Source organism: Candoia aspera, chromosome 1 (assembly GCF_035149785.1).
Source record: "Candoia aspera isolate rCanAsp1 chromosome 1, rCanAsp1.hap2, whole genome shotgun sequence".
In the NCBI taxonomy this organism is placed as follows: domain Eukaryota; kingdom Metazoa; phylum Chordata; class Lepidosauria; order Squamata; family Boidae; genus Candoia; species Candoia aspera.
In genome coordinates this window covers 168293652-168311524 of record NC_086153.1, presented here as the reverse complement: position 1 = coordinate 168311524, position 17873 = coordinate 168293652, and the positions used below count along the sequence as shown (strand labels likewise).

The 17873-nt window shown below is 39.2% G+C and overlaps 1 protein-coding gene across 2 annotated transcripts in view; it reads right to left on the bottom strand.

The window, feature by feature from the left end:
• Window positions 1–17873, bottom strand: part of TRPM8 (transient receptor potential cation channel subfamily M member 8) — a 91020-nt gene that overhangs the window by 42002 nt on the left and 31145 nt on the right. For both annotated transcript variants that reach the window (XM_063317857.1, XM_063317856.1), the window contains 6 exons: window positions 15764–15866; window positions 12435–12553; window positions 8376–8666; window positions 8099–8194; window positions 6657–6786; window positions 3539–3684 (listed from right to left, as the gene is read on the bottom strand). In XM_063317857.1, the coding sequence (XP_063173927.1) occupies window positions 3539–3684; window positions 6657–6786; window positions 8099–8194; window positions 8376–8666; window positions 12435–12553; window positions 15764–15866 (885 nt within the window). The remainder of the gene's footprint in view (window positions 1–3538; window positions 3685–6656; window positions 6787–8098; window positions 8195–8375; window positions 8667–12434; window positions 12554–15763; window positions 15867–17873) is intronic.

Sequence of the window (17873 nt, the reverse complement as noted above, 5' to 3'; positions counted from 1 at the left end):
AAAACAAAGATGGCAAGGACCTAACAGAAGAAGAAGAGATCAAGAAAAGGTGGCAAGAATATATGGAAGACCTGTATAGGAAGGATAACAATATCGGGGATAGCTTTGACAATGTGGTCAGTGAGTTAGAGCCAGACATCCTGAAGAGTGAGGTTGAATGGGCCTTGAAAAGCATTGCTAACAACAAGGCAGCAGGAGACGATGGTATCCCAGATGAATTGTTCAAAAACTTGCAAGATGATGCTGTAAAGGTAATACATGCTATATGCCAGCAAATTTGGGAAACACAAGAATGGCCATCAGATTGGAAAAAATCAACTTATATCCCCATACCAAAAAAGGGAAACACTAAAGAATGTTCAAACTATCGAACACTGGCACTTATTTCACATGCCAGTAAGGTAATGCTCAAGATCCTGCAAGGTAGACTTCAGCAGTTCATGGAGTGAGAATTGCCAGATGTACAAGCTGGGTTTAGAAAAGGCAGAGGAACTAGGGACCAAATTGCCAATATCCGCTGGATAATGGAAAAAGCCAGGGAGTTTCAGAAAAACATCTATTTCTGTTTTGTTGACTATTCTAAAGCCTTTGACTGTGTGGACCATAACAAATTGTGGCAAGTTCTTAGTGATATGGGGATACCAAGTCATCTTGTCTGCCTCCTGAGGAATCTGTATAACAACCAAGTAGCAACAGTAAGAACAGACCACAGAACAACGGACTGGTTTAAGATTGGGAAAGGAGTACGGCAGGGCTGTATACTCTCACCCTACCTATTCAACTTGTACACAGAACACATCATGCAACGTGCTGGGCTTGAGGAATCCAAGGCTGGAGTTAAAATTGCTGGAAGAAACATTAACAGTCTCAGATATGCAGATGATACCACTTTGATGGCGAAGAGGAACTGAGGAGCCTTATGATGAGAAGAAAGTGCAACAGCTGGCTTGCAGCTAAACCTCAAAAAAACCAAGATCATGGCAACCAGCCTGATTGATAACTGGCAAATAGAGGGAGAAAATGTAGAAGCAGTGAAAGACTTTGTATTTCTAAGTGCAAAGATTACTGCAGATGCTGACTGCAGTGAGGAAATCAGAAGACGTTTAATCCTTGGGAGAAGAGCAATGACAAATCTCGATAAAATAGTTAAGAGCAGAGATATCATGCTGACAACAAAGGTCCACATAGATAAAGCAATGGTATTCCCAGTAGTAACGTATGGCTGCGAGAGCTGGACCATAAGGAAGGCTGAGAGAAGGAAGATCGATGCTTTTGAACTGTGGTGTTAGAGGAAAATTCTGAGAGTGCCTTGGACTGCAAGAAGATCAAACCAGTCCATCCTCCAGGAAATAAAGCCAGACTGCTCACTTGAGGGAATGATATTAAAGGCAAAACTGAAACACTTTGGCCACATAATGAGAAGACAGGACCCCCTGGAGAAGATGCTGATGCTAGGGAGAGTGGAAGGCAAAAGGAAGAGGGGCCGACCAAGGGCAAGATGGATAGATGATATTCTAAAGGTGACGGACTCGTCGCTGGGGGAGCTGGGGGTGTTGACAACCGACAGGAAGCTCTGGTGTGGGCTGGTCCATGAAGTCACGAAGAGTCGGAAGCGACTGAACGAATAAACAACAAATAGCTGAAAACATTGAGTTGAGGAACAAGCAAGGCTTTTAACATGCCATCTTCAACTGAGCTGAGACACACTCCCCCACACATGCTACAAGTGAAACCTGATTGCCTTCCTGGAAGAGAAGACAAAGAGACTAGAGATGAAGCAATTAAGAAATGTTAACTCTCTGGTTTATCAGGAAACTTGGGGAATTCTTGTATTAGATACTGCACTTGCAGAGGGACAATAATCCTCACAGAAAATAGAAGAAAACCAGGAGAGGGGAGAGAGACATGGAATACTGTAATAAAAGGAGTCAGTCCTGTTAACAAGAGCTCTTTTTCCTTGAAGCTTCAGACTAGATCTCATAATTTCCTCATTGATGATGATTTCTGGACCCCTGGACGAAGAGCAGCTACAACAAGCTACAGGTAGTCCTTGAGTTATGACTGCAATTGGGACCAGAACTGCTGTTGCTAGATGATGTGGTCATAAAGTGTGATGTCACATGACCATCACTTAGTGATGGCAATCCAGGTAGTTCCGGTTGTTGTTGTAACCCCAGAAGCGTGGTTGTTAAGTGGGAAGAGGCAGAAGTCCCAGGTAAGAGCGTGGGGGTGCCGCAGGGCGGTAGGGGAGGCCCAGCTCAGGCTGCGCACTTTGCACCCAGCTGGCTTGGTGCCCAAGGTGGGACTAGAACTCACAGTCTCCCAGTTTCTAGCCTCCAAACTGGTTCTCTCTGTATAATCTGTCATAATGTCTAGGTTCTGTAATGGAATCCTACACTGCAACTTGACACTGAACAGACAAGGCATTGCTCCTTTTTATTCTCAAACAGCACCTAATAATATTGCATCCAGTCCTGGGCACTTCATTTTAGGAAGGACATTGACAAACTTCAATGTGACAAGAGGACAGCAACCAAAATGATAAGGGGCATGAAGAAAAAAATTGTTAAGGATTAGCTAAAGACACTGAATATATTCAGCTGGCAGAAGAGAAGACTGCAGGGAAACATGATAGCTATTTTCTGGCAATTGAACATTTCATGAAGTGGATGTTTTCAGTGTTATTCCAGAAGATAAAGTAAGAAACAGTGGATTTAAATTGCAAGGAAGTACATTTTAGTTAGACACCAGGAAGAATTTCCTAACTGTAAGAGCTGTTTGGTAATGGAATGGACAGGAGGTGGTAGACTCTCCTTTGCTGTAATATTTATACAGAAGCTCTCTGTTGGGCATGCTCTAGTAGTGGATTAATGAACAGGGCAGGAGGCTGGACTAGATAATCTCTGAGGTCCCTTCCAGCATTTATAACTCTAAAATGAAAATGCTTCAAAATACTTCCCAAATAATGTAATTATGGATGTGTTTTATTAGATGTAAAGCTTATTTTATTGACTAGTTCCATTTCAATAATGAGATATTAATGTTGCCCATTTTCTGCAGATGACAGTAAACCATTTGAAAAAGCTATTTTTGTGACAGCAAGCAGAAGTGGAGAGATACAGTGGGTACTTCACTTAACCTGTTCCCTAATTGTTGTTTTCCTGTTCCAAATCTCAGACATGCAGCTTTTTCAAACATATGGCTTCCCTTCACTGAAATTTGGGAAGATGATTTGGACTGGGAAAATGGTATGTGGAAGAAAGAAATGACAAGTTTCTGAATTCGTAATTACTCTAGCTGAAATCAATTTTTCTATAATCAAGGGGCTCTTTTTGATACAAATATTTTCCATGAATGAAATTAATATTAACAGATAAATGACCAAGGTATATGACACTTACCATGCAATCTATATTTTCAGAAGTAAGTTCCACTTACTTCAACAGTTCTAACAGCAAGATTAATGGATTGCAGCCTATTCTGTTTCAGCAAATAAAACTTGTAAGTAGGTTATATGTCCTTATCTCTGCTATTTTACCTGGACTCCTGGCTGAGCAATGAATTGTTGGTCCTTTGCTTCTACAGCAAGTTCTAGACAACTGTTTCCACCCCACGCTTCACAGGAATATATAAGAAGCTGTTCTGCCAGATCTTCATCACTGCTGTAACATTCCGTGAACAACTCTAGAGCAATTAAAATGCAGAGTAGTTAAAAAAAGTGATTCTTGTTTTTTAAATTCTGCCTGTTAAATTCTGTATGGTAAATTTTCAAATTTTCAAACTCATACTAAAATCAGTTGTGGTTATCAGCCCCTATCACAAGGCTGCAGCAGTGCGGAAAGGCTGGCACTTTGCATGGCTTCCTATAATGGATTTCACTGTCCGCTGTTTATAACCATGCCTGATCCTGGAGAAAAGACCAAAACTCAGTTCTAGAGCAATTGTTTTGCCTGCAGAAGGTCCCAAGTTCAGTCTCCACACGTCCAAATAAGAACATAGTTTGAGATTTGCTGCCATCAGAGCAGATTAATTAGGACAAATGGTCTATCATGCAGAAAGCCAGAAAATGAATCAGAATTCAGTAGCAGAACCCTTACTTTGCACACAAAAGGTTCAGATCCAAGCATCTCTAATTGTATTGCCACAGTAAGACAGCTAGGTCCCATGTCCAGAGAGGCCCCTTCAAATGACTATATTCACACTGAAAGGACCACCTTTCCTACAGAAGCTGCCACTGTTCAGTTTGAAGGCAATCCTTAATTGTTCACCTCTGACTCAGAAATGCTGAAAACAAAGAGTGAAACTCTGCCATGCCTGATATGTTGGAATTATCAGGGGGTCAACTCAGCATTATCTCATAAGCATAAGGGGGTCTTTCTAGTAAACGCATCTCTATTGTGCTTGTGGGATGTCACATGGGTCACCTGATTTCCACTTCCTCCTCCTCCTTGGGTTTGTGGATTATCAATCTCCATTTTACTCCTTGGGCACACCTGCAAGCAGGAGGTGCTGCAGAATGCAGCTCTCGTCCCTTCATCTCGCTTGCATGCAGACATTTCTATTCCACGTAGAAATGTGTCTACAAAGATCCAGTGATGAATAAGTGCTTTCTATTATGAAGCTACTTGTATCCAGATCTACTGAATAAATGCAAGTTATCTTTTTTTTTCCTCTTCATCTAACTACTGTGTGAAGACTGAATTCTTTTCTGAACGTAATTAAGCTTAATGTGCAAGTTTCTTTTTGGTTCATGCTTCTACTTTGCAAGATTGTTGTTAGCTGCTTTGGAGTTCTTTTATTAACCTTTAAAACTCCATCAAGGGTTATGGGCCCAGGACAAAACCAGTGCAGTCCAGCAGAGTCCAGTACACTGACCAAGAACTGATTTTTGAAAGGGCTGTTTTGGCCTCACAGCCAAAAAAGAAGCCGCTTGCACATTTAAAAGGCAAAGCTCAGAAAATTTTTCTTCTTTCTGAACAATGGTTCATGCTTCTACTTTGCAAGATTGTTATTAGCTGCTTTGGAGTTCTTTTATTAACCTTTAAAAACTTCAACAAAATATCTCCTTGCATTTCACATAAAAGGGAAAAGGGGAAAAGAAGAAAAAGAAGACTGACCCTTTGCAGTCCCATCCAGCTTAGAACCATAGGGGGAAACTAACAAAATTCTTCTCAATTTCATGCAACTACATGTCAGTTCCTCATTCCTGTGTCACACTGGCATTTATTTTTACTTTTATTTTTATAAACGTACAAAAACAAATGAGTAAGTATACAAATATATAATGTAACCAACATCAAACTTCAACAATATAATTTATTTGCTTATTAAAGCATCAAAATATCTTAATAGACATTAATTTTTGTTATGCAAAGAACATAACCTTTCTGCCAATTTCAAATCTTGATTATTACTCTTACGTCTAGGTCACTCATAGGCCTAATAATAGGAGAGTTTTGGTTGTGTTCTTACAACGTGGTAAGCCACATTATGGCTTTAATATAAACCACATTGTTTAACACAATACATGAAAGACTGTTCAGCCATGGCTACCAACAATAAATACATGTGTGGTATTTCATTCAAGTTCTGTTATTTAAATCAGAGGTGGTGAAACACTTAAAATTTGTTTTTGGACTCCAATTCCCAGCAATTTCACCCAGCATATTTACTAAAAATTGTAGTTCAGCAACATAGAGAGAGCTATAGATTTGTCTTTTCACAAGTAACTGTGAATAGTCAATAAGGTTTTGCATTATAACATTAGGCCAGAAATCTAGATAAAACTATTTATTTACAGAACGTTCTAATATGTACATTATACAAAGCCAGAATGTGGCTGGTTAGTTTTGTCTTAGCATGTTGTGTGAGCCCAACTACTATGATGTATAAACCACGATTTATGACTTAGTATGATATGCAACTGGAGCTAACATTTTAATAAGATATTATTTTATTTAATAAACCGTGGATCATCAAAATGTGGTTTAGTGTGTGAACTAAACTTTCTTAATCTGAATCTGAATGTTAGTTTAAATCTATAGCAAACTCTGCTACACATGAAAAGAAGCTCATATAGCCAACTTGGTAATAAATACGTAACTGCCTCGTAACTGAGAATTTCAAGTCAACATGAGAATTTCTGATATAAGAAACACAGCCATGTGTTCCAGTATCTATTCAATTCCATCATTTAAGCTAATATACCATCTGAATTTTCTTCTTTTTAACTTCGAAGAATAGTTTCTAGTCCCAAATAGTTTTGGGAATTATATATGAAGCAGTGATATACTTCAGCAAAAATGTAATTTAACATGCCTCATTTTCTCACCATACTCAAGCATACTGTACTCAGATACGATGAGCCATCCTAAGTCTTTCCTCTGATTCTAGTCTTTCTTCCCTTACTGCAAATGGTAGTTTGCTTGCAGCCTTGTTTCTATGCCAGTTACTAGTTTGGAACCTGTGGAATATGTCCCATCGGTGAGTATATTAAAACCCCTATTTAAAAACTTACATTAAAGATTGTAATGCCCTGATGTTCTGTAAATGTACTCAATTCAAACATAATTTTAAAATATAAGCTTCAATCAATTTGGTTTTCCCGTTTATTTAACCTCTTAATTTATAGCTGAACCTCTTATATCAGACCTTACCCATAGCTCTTGTTTCATACTCATTTGCCAGCTCTTCCGATTCTCCAGCAGCATTGATATCATTCTTTACCTTAGCCAAGCTTTTCAGGAGCTTGCTGGCCCCTAGTGCTGCCAAGGTGCAGCCTCTAGTCTGCAAAGAGAATTGTCAAATCACCACTTGTGACATTTTAACACTGCAACAGAGTTCACATTCCCAAACAGCGATGCAGCTGTATAGTTTATAAGGGTTCCATTTCTTGGAGCCATATTTCAGAAAAACTGTGGGGTCAGGTAGCCCTGCTTTATCCTGCAAATCTTCTAAACAAATGCACAATAACAATATAACAAATCACAACAAATACACTTCTAACTTGCACAATAAAATAATTGAAAATGATGAGCAGTTTTTCCTATGCAATTTCTCAGCAATCTACTGACCATGACCCTCTTGAAATAGAACATTCTGGTAAAAAAATCCAAGGAATATGAGACTTTCCTGCAGTTGTATTACTAAACTGGTTTAGAAAGTGCTGCTGGGGTTTCACCTAAACCACCATTTCAAATTGACCTATTTTTGTTTTATCTTTAGAATAAATAATATCATATCTTTTTTACATCTTCCATTCAATACAGCCAAGAGCTGCTTTTGGCCTTTGAATTATGTGCTGGGAAAAGCCAGGACAAAACCTAGATTTGATTTAGTTTAAATTTAAATGTATATCATATCCATTTAAATTAATTAAATTCACTTTATATGTTTACTCTGGAATGAGGTTCACCCTGAGATCTGAAAGCAACCCCCTGCCAGTGTTTTGAAGAGCCTTGAAGACTTGGCTCTTTGTCCAGGTCTTAGGAGAGGGTGAGTGAAACCCCCTTTAGATGGTATCAGTGGTTTTCCTGTTTCCATGTGATTTTGTCATCCTGTCATCTTTAACCTTCTTTTTATCTTGAGTTGTTTTCCTTGTTTTTAATATTTTAAACAACTCATAAACTGCCTAAAGTTGCTGGGGGTTGGGCGACATATAAATTTAATACATTATTATTATTATTATTCCCAATATATTTCATCATTTTCCTTATAATTTGGCAGCATCCTCTGGAGGGTCTTTGGAGCCAAAGCATTTGGGGGCCTTGGAGCCTCAGGTTTTGCACTCCAATTGATATTATTCCAAATATCAATCTACACTCACATTTCATATTAAAATATTCATGTAAACAATATATAAAGGGATTAATAATAATAAAAACTCATTTAAAATATATAGGAGGATGGGCCCATGACTTTCACACATTATAGTATCTATGCATCTTAAACAGAAAAAAGACATTTCTATGAACATATCCTAAGTAATTCCTATTGACTTCAATATTTTTATCTGTAGGAATCTGGCCCAGGGGTATATTTCTCTCTAAAAAGATTGTGAATCTATTCATTGTTAGTGATGCCATGAAGTATGAAATACCTGCTCCCAAATTACGCTGGATAGTTCCTTTTTGTTTTGAAGGATAGCCCAAATAAAGAGAGCTTGCAAGGGGTGCCTCGTGATAAGAGATCCATCCTGAAAGAACATAATTACAACAACAAAAATCCAACATTAAGAAACATGGGAGTTCAGTCTTAATGCCTGTTTTGCTTTACATGGAAAAATCTACTTAGAAGTAAGTCCCACTGAGTTCTTTGGATTTGAGACAGTAGGGTATACAATTTCAGTTGAAAAGTTAAACCTGTATTTGACATACCAGCAGCTGTATCTCTATGTCATCTTTGCCATTTTTGTCTTCTTTTTTTATGCCTTTTCTGAAATCCTCTACCATTTTCCATACAAATGTAAGAAGAGCATCATTGTAGGAGTTCTTAGCAATTTGTAGGTTTTTAAACACCACATTGCTGAAGTTGTTTGTATAGAGTTCCGTTAAAACTTCGTGAGTGAGGAACTTCCTTAAATTCAGCCCATTTTCAAGAAAGAGACGAACAAATTTCGGTCTGTCCTTTACCAAGGCTGTAAACATGACATCCTGAAGGTCAGCAGACTGGCAACAAACAAGAAAAAACAAAATATTTACCAAGCTTTTGGGAGGGGGGGACACATTTTGGGAACTACTTTCAGCTGTGCCAATTGCGACTTATTTTTATGGGACCCTTACAATTCCAAATGAGTAGAAAATGCGAATTGATAAACCAGGCATTTTGATAGCTTTATATCACTTGCACACATATCAAACCTTTCATATGGAGTTTCAGAAAATGTTAAAGAGATATTATTGGAGAAAGTGGTTGCACAACAGCTTCAGAGAATCCTGGGTGAAGTGGATTATCTGGACCCCATTCAACTGGGCTCTGGGCATGGGACTGAAAAAGCATTGGTCGCGCTTTTGGATGACCTCTGGTGGGAACAGGATGGGGTTAGTGCATCCATCTTCGCTCTACTTGACCTCTCAGTGGCCATCAATACCATCAACCATGGTGCCCTTCTGGACTGGCTGTGGGGGCTGGGGTGGGCAGCACTGTATTGTGCTGGTTCTCTTCCTTCCTCTGCAGTTGGTTCAGTGTTGATTGGGAGTGAGAGGTCCCACCTAGGCCCCTGTTATGTGGGGTCCCAAAGGGTTAGGTTCTCTCTCTGCTCCTGTTTAACATCTACATGAAGCTGCTGGGTGTAGTCATTCATTGCCATGGAGTGAGGTACCATCAATACTTTTATGATACCCAGCTGCGCATCTCCCCAGTCAAATTAAGCAATGTTGTTGACATCCTGTCTTCATGTTTGGAGGCTGTGGGTGCTTGGACAGGGAACAACAGGCTTCAGCTCAACCCTGGCAAGACTGAGTGGCTTTGGATTTTGAGGCCTCCGGGATCTGGGAATTTACCATCTTTGGTGCTGGATGGAGTGGCACTGCCCCAAACAGACCTTGTATGCAATCTGGGAGTCCGTTTGGACTCACAACTCCTGCGTGAGGAGCAGGTGGCAGTTGTGACCAGGAAAGTCTTTGCACAACTTCAGGTTGTGCATCAGTTGCACCTATTCCTAGATCAGGAGGCTCTACTCTGTTATTCATACCCTGGTCACCTCCCGGATGGATTATTATGAGCTGCCCTTGAAGAACATCCAGAAGCTGCAACTGGTGAAAAATGTTGCAGTGCAGGCAGTTATGTATGCCCCAAGATCGGTGCATGTTACACCTCTGCTGCATAAGCTGCATTGGTTTCCAGTTTGCTTCTGGGTTCAATTCAAGGTGCTGGTTATGACCTATAAAGCCATACATGGCATGGGGCTGGGTTATTTGAGGGACCGCCTCTGCCCAGTTACATCTTCCTGTCCCATCAGATCCAGCAGAAGAGGCATGTTATGAGTCCTGTCTACAAAAGAGTTCCATCTGATGGGACCCAAGAGATGGCCTTTTCTGCCATCATGCATGCCCTCTGGAATATCATTCTCCTTAGAGTGAGATTGGCCCCAACCTTCTTGGCTTTTAGGAATTCTTTGAAGACATGGCTGTGCCATCAGGCCTGGGAATCCTGTGGATGTGGGGAGACTGCAAGATGACTGCATTGTTTGTGAGCTTTGGTTGGCACTCTTATGTTTGTGATCTATTGTTTTAATCGTTTTTAGTTTTGTTTATATAGTTTGTTTTTTGCCCTCTTTAAGTTGTAAATGGCCCAGAGCCACATAAATGAGATGAGCAACTGTATAAATTGAAATAAATAAATAAATAAATAAATAGATGATGCCGTTCTTATTGTGCAGCATCAATAGAGTATGTCAAGTTTTCTTGCTCAAGTAACCTATGTCCTCTCCCATTTTGTTATTCTTCCTCTTTTTGAAAGAAAATGTGACAGTGAACACATTGATCACTTCAATGCTCAATGTTAAATGCCTTGTCTTCATGTGGCAAGATCCTTGTTTTAATATGGTACAGCAGTGCCCCCTAGAGCACCTGATTTTTGTTGTTTGTTCATTTAGTCGCTTCCGACTCTTCGTGACTTCATGGACCAGCCCACGCCAGAGCTTCCTGTTGGTCGTCAACACCCCCAGCTTCCCCAGGGACGAGTCCGTCACCTCTAGAATATCACTCATCCACCTTGCCCTTGGTCGGCCCCTCTTCTTTTTGCCTTCCACTCTCTCTAGCATCAGCATCTTCTCCAGGGTGTCTTTTCTTCTCATTATGTGGCCAAAGTATTTCAGTTTTGCCTTGAATATCATTCCCTCAAGTGAGCAGTCTGGCTTTATTTCCTGGAGGATGGACTGGTTTGATCTTCTTGCAGTCCAAGGCACTCTCAGAATTTTCCTCCAACACCACAGTTCAAAAGCATCGATCTTCCTTCTCTCAGCCTTCCTTATGGTCCAGCTCTCGCAGCCATATGTTACTACGGGGAACACCATTGCTTTAACAATGCAGACCTTTGTTGTCAGTGTGATGTCTCTGCTCTTAACTATTTTATCAAGATTTGTCATTGCTCTTCTCCCAAGGATTAAACGTCTTCTGATTTCCTGACTGCAGTCAGCATCCGCAGTAATCTTTGCACCTAGGAATACAAAGTCTTTCACTGCTTCTACATTTTCTCCCTCTATTTGCCAGTTATCAATCAAGCTGGTTGCCATAATCTTGTTGTTGTTGTTGTTCTGAGGTTTAGCTGCAGGCCAGCTTTTGCACTTTCTTCTTTCACCTTCATCATAAGGCTCCTCAGTTCCTCTTCGCTTTCAGCCATCAAAGTGGTATCATCTGCATATCTGAGATTGTTAATGTTTCTTCCAGCGATCTTAACTCCAGCCTTGGATTCCTCAAGCCCAGCATGTCTCATGTGTTCTGCGTACAAGTTGAATAGGTAGGGTGAGAGTATACAGCCCTGCCGTACTCCTTTCCCAATCTTAAACCAGTCCGTTGTTCCATGGTCTGTTCTTACTGTTGCTACTTGGTTATACAGATTCTTCAGGAGGTGCTGCAGATCCTCATAGAACTGCTCTACTTCAGCTTCTTCAGCATCTGTGGTTGGGGCGTATATTTGGATCACTGTGATGTTAGATGGCTTGCCCTGAATTCAAATTGAGATCATTCTATCGTTTTTTGGATTGTATCCAAGCACTGCTTTAGCCACTTTACTATTAATTATGAAGGCTACTCCATTTCTTCTGTGGTCCTCTTGTCCACAGTAGTAGATCTGGTGGTCATCTGATGTGAAGTGGCCCATTCCAGTCCATTTCAGTTCACTGATGCCCAAAATGCCTATCTTTAACCTTGACATCTCACCAATAACCACATCCAATTTGCCCTGGCTCATAGATCTTACATTCCACATTCCATGGTGTGTTGACCCTTAGAACACTGGATTTCTAACTTCCCCCTTTTTATACATCTGCTAATTTACAATATTGTAGACATTTAAGGGCCCTTAGAAGCCAGACTGTAATTGGTTATAATGTCATGCTGCACGATGTATTGTATGTATGGGAACCTTCTTGTTTAAACTTCTATTGTTTATATATACTGTGAGTTTTGCCTTTGCAAATATATTTCCCCCTTTCCAATAAACTCCTTTCCAATGTAGAGATTTTCCTACATTGATTTAATAAAGGAATTTCCCATTAAAACTTTCCCCACATGCACAAATACGGTTACATAGCCACCTCTTTTTTCAGAATTTGTTAGGTTTGTTAAGCTTTATGTTTCTTACTTTGAGCAATAAGATTCAAAGTGCACCTTTCTAATTTTCTTATGGCTGGGGTGTCAAAAAGTTCAGCCTGACTGGGATCAGCCAATTGTAAAATCTTTCTAATTTTAGCTTTTTCAAGCCACACTGCCTACCTCCCAACGTCGATCATTGGTAAAAATCTCGTCACTGGCTAGGTCCAATTGATTCCATTCCAATAGCAATTTCAGTTGACCATTCCAGTTATCTTTATCTTGTTCGTTTGTGCTGAAAGCTGAAATTAGAGAAAGTACTCTGGTTAATATTAAAATCACACTCTGGGAAGTATAGTATTCAATTCCCATTTTCCGGCCCACCCATCTTGTTTAACTCCTCTTTTTTTCCTCTAGACCTGTCTATGAAGAAGAATTAATGCTAATGAAACTATGAAAAGGAGAATTTTGACTATTGAAGTGCTAGTACGGAAGCACCCAAATGGCAGTCATACCAATTCCTTCATGCTTTCATTTTATCTGCTTTATTTTCATCCTTAACCAAGAATTCCCTATGAATAGTCATAATGCTTATTTTACAAACATATACTGCATATTTTAACAGAATGGTCAGTTATAATTTTTGTATATTACTTTCTTCTTGACTCATACCGTTTACATTTTTTTCTCTATACCCATCTATTTATATATCTACCAACTGGATAATTTCATGTAATTTATGAAGTGTTCTATTTACCATATTCAAGCTAAGTATGAGTCAACAGTGCGATGCGACTGCAAAATGGCAAGGGCAATTTCAGATAACAATTACTTAAATGGTTTTCTATGCATAATCTGGTACTTAGACATTCCAATTCCTTATTCTATGCCTCTCTAGCACTTGACTATTTAATGTATTCTAACAACTCTTTTTAAATTAGTTATTATAAACCTATAATTTGTAAGCACCATATACATTTGCTAGTACTGTAGGGGTTGTGAAACATCCAATGTTTAGATGCCAAAAGGTGTTTTGCTCTGAATATATTACCACTTTGCACTTTTTGGTAAATAATACTTGTGTAGCAACCCCTCAAAACAAAAATTCATAATTTAATCTTAATTCTCCAAGAAAAAGGATTGTCTTTTAACCTTTTGATTCCTTCATAAAATTGGATCTTAAAACTGTAATAGGTCACAAACTGAATACAGCCCTCTAACCACAACACTTTTAACCCAGTCCAACCTTTACCAGTGATTGAAGCAGCACACAATCATGTTAACTGGCTCAAATATCATCATTTGGGAAAGATAAGAGTCCTCAGTAATTTTTTGCCAGGAAGTGCTAACAATCCTGTAGGCTCTTTATTTTATTTATTTATTTAAAACAGCTGCTCATCTTGTACCAAACTCTGGGCAGCTATAAACTCTAGGCACCAGGAAAGTATTGACAAAGCTTCATAGTATCACTAACCCTCTCCTTATTGGCCAGGTGAGTGGCAATAAGCATGGCTTGACTACTGCAGCCATCAGTGTTTTGAAGGCAGTAAGTTTTGTAATGGAGAAGCATGCTTTTTCTTCCACTCTTGACTGAGTTTAGATGTTCCCTGTCAGAAGAACTGGCAAGAACCACGCTGAGTTGAACTCTAGTTTCTTTATTGTTCCCACCATATACAGAATCTTGTCAGACTAAAGGTACCGTAACTGATCTAAAGGAAAAATACTCCTGGAATTCTAAGGCAGGGCCAGCCAAACTTTGTCAACCTCTCAACGCTGTGAGAACGTTTATCTCCCTGGAATGCGGTCTCTCCTCCCTCAGCTCCAAGATCCATCACATTGCCCCCCTTCTCAGGGACACATTCCATCACATTCCCACAACTCAACTGATTGGGCAGAATTAGTTTAACCCTGTGTAAGGGTTACATTTACCATTACAGATAGTCCTTGCTTAGCGATGGTAATTGGGACTGGAATTTCCATTGCTAGGTGATGCAGTTATAAAGTGCAATGTCACATGACTGTGCCACCTAGCAGTGGCAGTTCCCGGTTATCATTGTTAAGCTAGGACCACGTGGGTCATTAAGCAAGGACCTTATGTGATCATGACTTCCGACTTCCTCCTGGCTTTCCCTTTGATTTTGCTTGTAGGAAGCCGGCAGGGAACGTTGCAAATCGTTATTACATGATCATGGGGGTTGCTGTGATGGCTGGAACTTTGAGGACTGGTTAGAATTACCACTCATTCAGCATTGTCACAAGTTTGAATGTTCACTTAACAAGTGGTTGTTAAACAAGGGCCACCTGTATGAGAATTACTTCATGGGTCATTTGATCCATTCCTGATGTTCCCGCAATATATCAACCACCTCAGTGACTTTCTACTGAGATCAGGACCTAGCAGTGTGAAATGATTCCAAAAAATACAAATACAGTTTCAGGTTGCATCAACAGTTGCAGAATTTCCAAATCATGGGAATTAATAATTCTACTCTATTCTGCTTTGGTCAGATCCCATTTCTGATGCTGTGTCCTCTTCTGGTGACCATAATTTAAAAAGTATCTCAGTAAATTGAATTATGTTTAGAAAAATCAGAAGACTGGGGTTTTAAGAATGAAACATTAAGTACAAAGAGTGAAGGAATTAGGCATTCAGTTTTAAGAAAATTGAGAGGCCTCGTTTGGCACAGAGTGGTAAGCAGCAGTATTGCAACCGAAATTCTCCCCACGACCCGAGTTCGATCCCAGCAGAAGCTGGATTCTCAGTTAGCCGGCTCAGGTCAACTCAGCCTTCCATCCTTCCGAGGTTGGTAAAATGAGTACTCAGCTTGTTGGGGAAGGTGACGACTAGGGAAGGCAATGGCAAACCACCCTGCTATAGTCTGCCAAGAAAACGTCACAAAAGCAGTGTCTCCCCAAAGGATCAGGCATGACTCAGTGCTTGTACAGGGGACCTTTCACTTTTTCAACATAACAAATGAAAAGCTGTCATTCAGAAGAATGCCAAGAGATGTTCTCTATTGTACCAAACTGGAGATTATGGAATGTTTGTAAGCTAAAGGATTGACTTCAATTGAACATCAGGGAATACTTTCTAACATACGTATAGGTTCAATAGTGTAGCTAGCGAGATGGCAAGCTCTCTGTTACTGGGTGTGTTCAAGCACTATCATATATTAGAAATATTTTTGACCGGATTCCTGCATTGAATAGGGGATGGGCTCATGGCCTAAATGCTCCATTCCAATTCTATGATTCTATAAGTGAGCTTTGAATTTTTTATTTTTAAAAATTTCCACTCATGGTGGTTTGTCAAATAATTACACACACACACAAGCACACACACACCAATAATTTATTTATTTATTTTATTTATATTTCAAATTTCTATCATCTATCACCAAAACACTAATTATATAAGTTATAACTCTTGAAAGCTATTCAGAGTTCCTGGAAATGGGTAGCATATACTGTAAGCTGAACGAATGAATGAGAAAACAAGAATGACAACATACCTTTATAAAGAGCATATGAAATGGCATTGCTCACAATTTCATCCCCAGCTTCTTCAATTTTGATCACAGTTAGCAGATGAGGATTTTCAAGTATTTCTTTGATCTAAACAGGGTAAATCAAGATTTAATCTATCCCCAACATTTTTCTAGTCAAGACACTTGTCTTTCACTGGAGAATTTCCTGACACTTAAAAAGAGATAACATCTAAGGTCATAGTAAGTAGCTATTATGCTGCATAGAACTTATTATATCAGCCTTATTATCTGAGTGTATATTTATCATGCATTTATCTTGTACCTAGTGCTTTACAAAGAACAGATATAACAGACGTTATCTCCTCAGAACTTACAGTTTAAAACTGACATGAGGAAGAAATTGGTAATAGCCAGAAATGGAAGTATACAGAATACATGTGTCAAATCAAATCAAGTTTATTACAGCCCTAAGGCCAGATACAATCAAGACATCTCATAACAACAGTAATATACATACATATATATACACACACACAAACACACACTCTCTCTCTCTCTATATATATATATATAATCAGAAAAACATTAAGTATAATAGAATCTAAAATTAATTAAGAATAAAAATACCAAAATAAATCAGAGTAAAATACTATTTTAAGAAATTCTAAACCTAAGTAATGGTGTGATGTATCATGCAGATGGTAGCATAAAACTTGGCAACTTGGGAGGATATTTTCAAGTCCTTGTCTGAGAGAAGTAGCATTAAATAGAAATCACACTCCCTACCTGGAAATTTCTTCAAAATTGGATATATAAGGATCTGTCTAGAGTCCTTATATAGGGAACAGTATAGAAACATATGGCTTAGGGGTTCTATTGAGCCATCATCACATGGACATAACCAAAGGTGCAGAGGGGTGCCCTTAAAACATCCAAAAAGGACTGCTGAGTGTCCAGCCTGGCTAAGGTTTACAAAATTGTATAGATGATAAAGAGGAGGTTGGAACAAACTCTTTTGGAAGAAAATGACCAATATTGGGATGTAGCACCTTACTTAAATTTGTTTGGAGATCTATATCCCAGATTCGTTGTTTAAGGGTGGTTCTAGCATTATCAAATCCCAATGAGTGCAGACTTTCCATAGAGAAGCCCAGCAATTGAATTTTACCTAAGTCTTTTTTTAGCCATGATGATTTAAAACAATCTCCAATGGGGCTAAACCTATAGGTAGTAGAATTAACTTTAGCCAGAAGGTAAAAAGAAACCATGCTCTGGCATCCAATGAAACTGTACCTATTTCTACCCATAGGATGGCATTTTTAATACTTTTTGGTATCATCAATATGGCTCTAATGAACTTATTCTGAATGCCTTCAATAATTTTAAGCTTTGCAAGAGAGCAAATTTGGGAGCCGTAGAGAAGCTGAGGGACTACCTTAGCTTGAAAGACCTTGCAAGCTGCAGGGATATTATAGGCTTCTTTTGAATAGTAGAATCCTGCAATAGCTGATGAGGTACGCTGTGCAACACTTGCCTGGTAAAAAAACTCTCTAATATGATTATAGTCACAAAGTAATGGATTTAAAAAGGTGTGCTCTCATTAAATAATATACCAATAATGGAGAAAGCCTTTTCTGCAAATGAAGTGACTCCTCCACTGGGGTTTAGGGCCATTTTGCAAACAGAACATTATCATTTTGCATGCACCCAGTTCTTCCTATCAAAATAACAACTATCCTGAGATAGACCTCTACAGATCCACCTGTCAACCTGCCACACACTGGGGCCCTTGACTAGCTTCCATGCATGCTGCTAAGACATGCTGCCTTATTCCTTCTAATAGTCAGGGATGGGGAGGTAGGTTCTTCAGTCCTGCTGTGCATGGTAGCGACAGAAACTTGTCTGTTTCATTTAAACCAAGCACAATATGAGACTATCCATCCCTCCATCTTGTTTTGTAACACACCCACAGGCTAAGAGGAGAACTGGAATAATGGGGACACCTAACATTTGGACAACACTCTTAAGTGCTTCACATGCTTTATCTTGATATAATCAAGTTATTATCCATTAGATTATTAGATTAAGAACCAGATTTTATTTATTTATTCTTCTAACTTCTATTACCACCCAT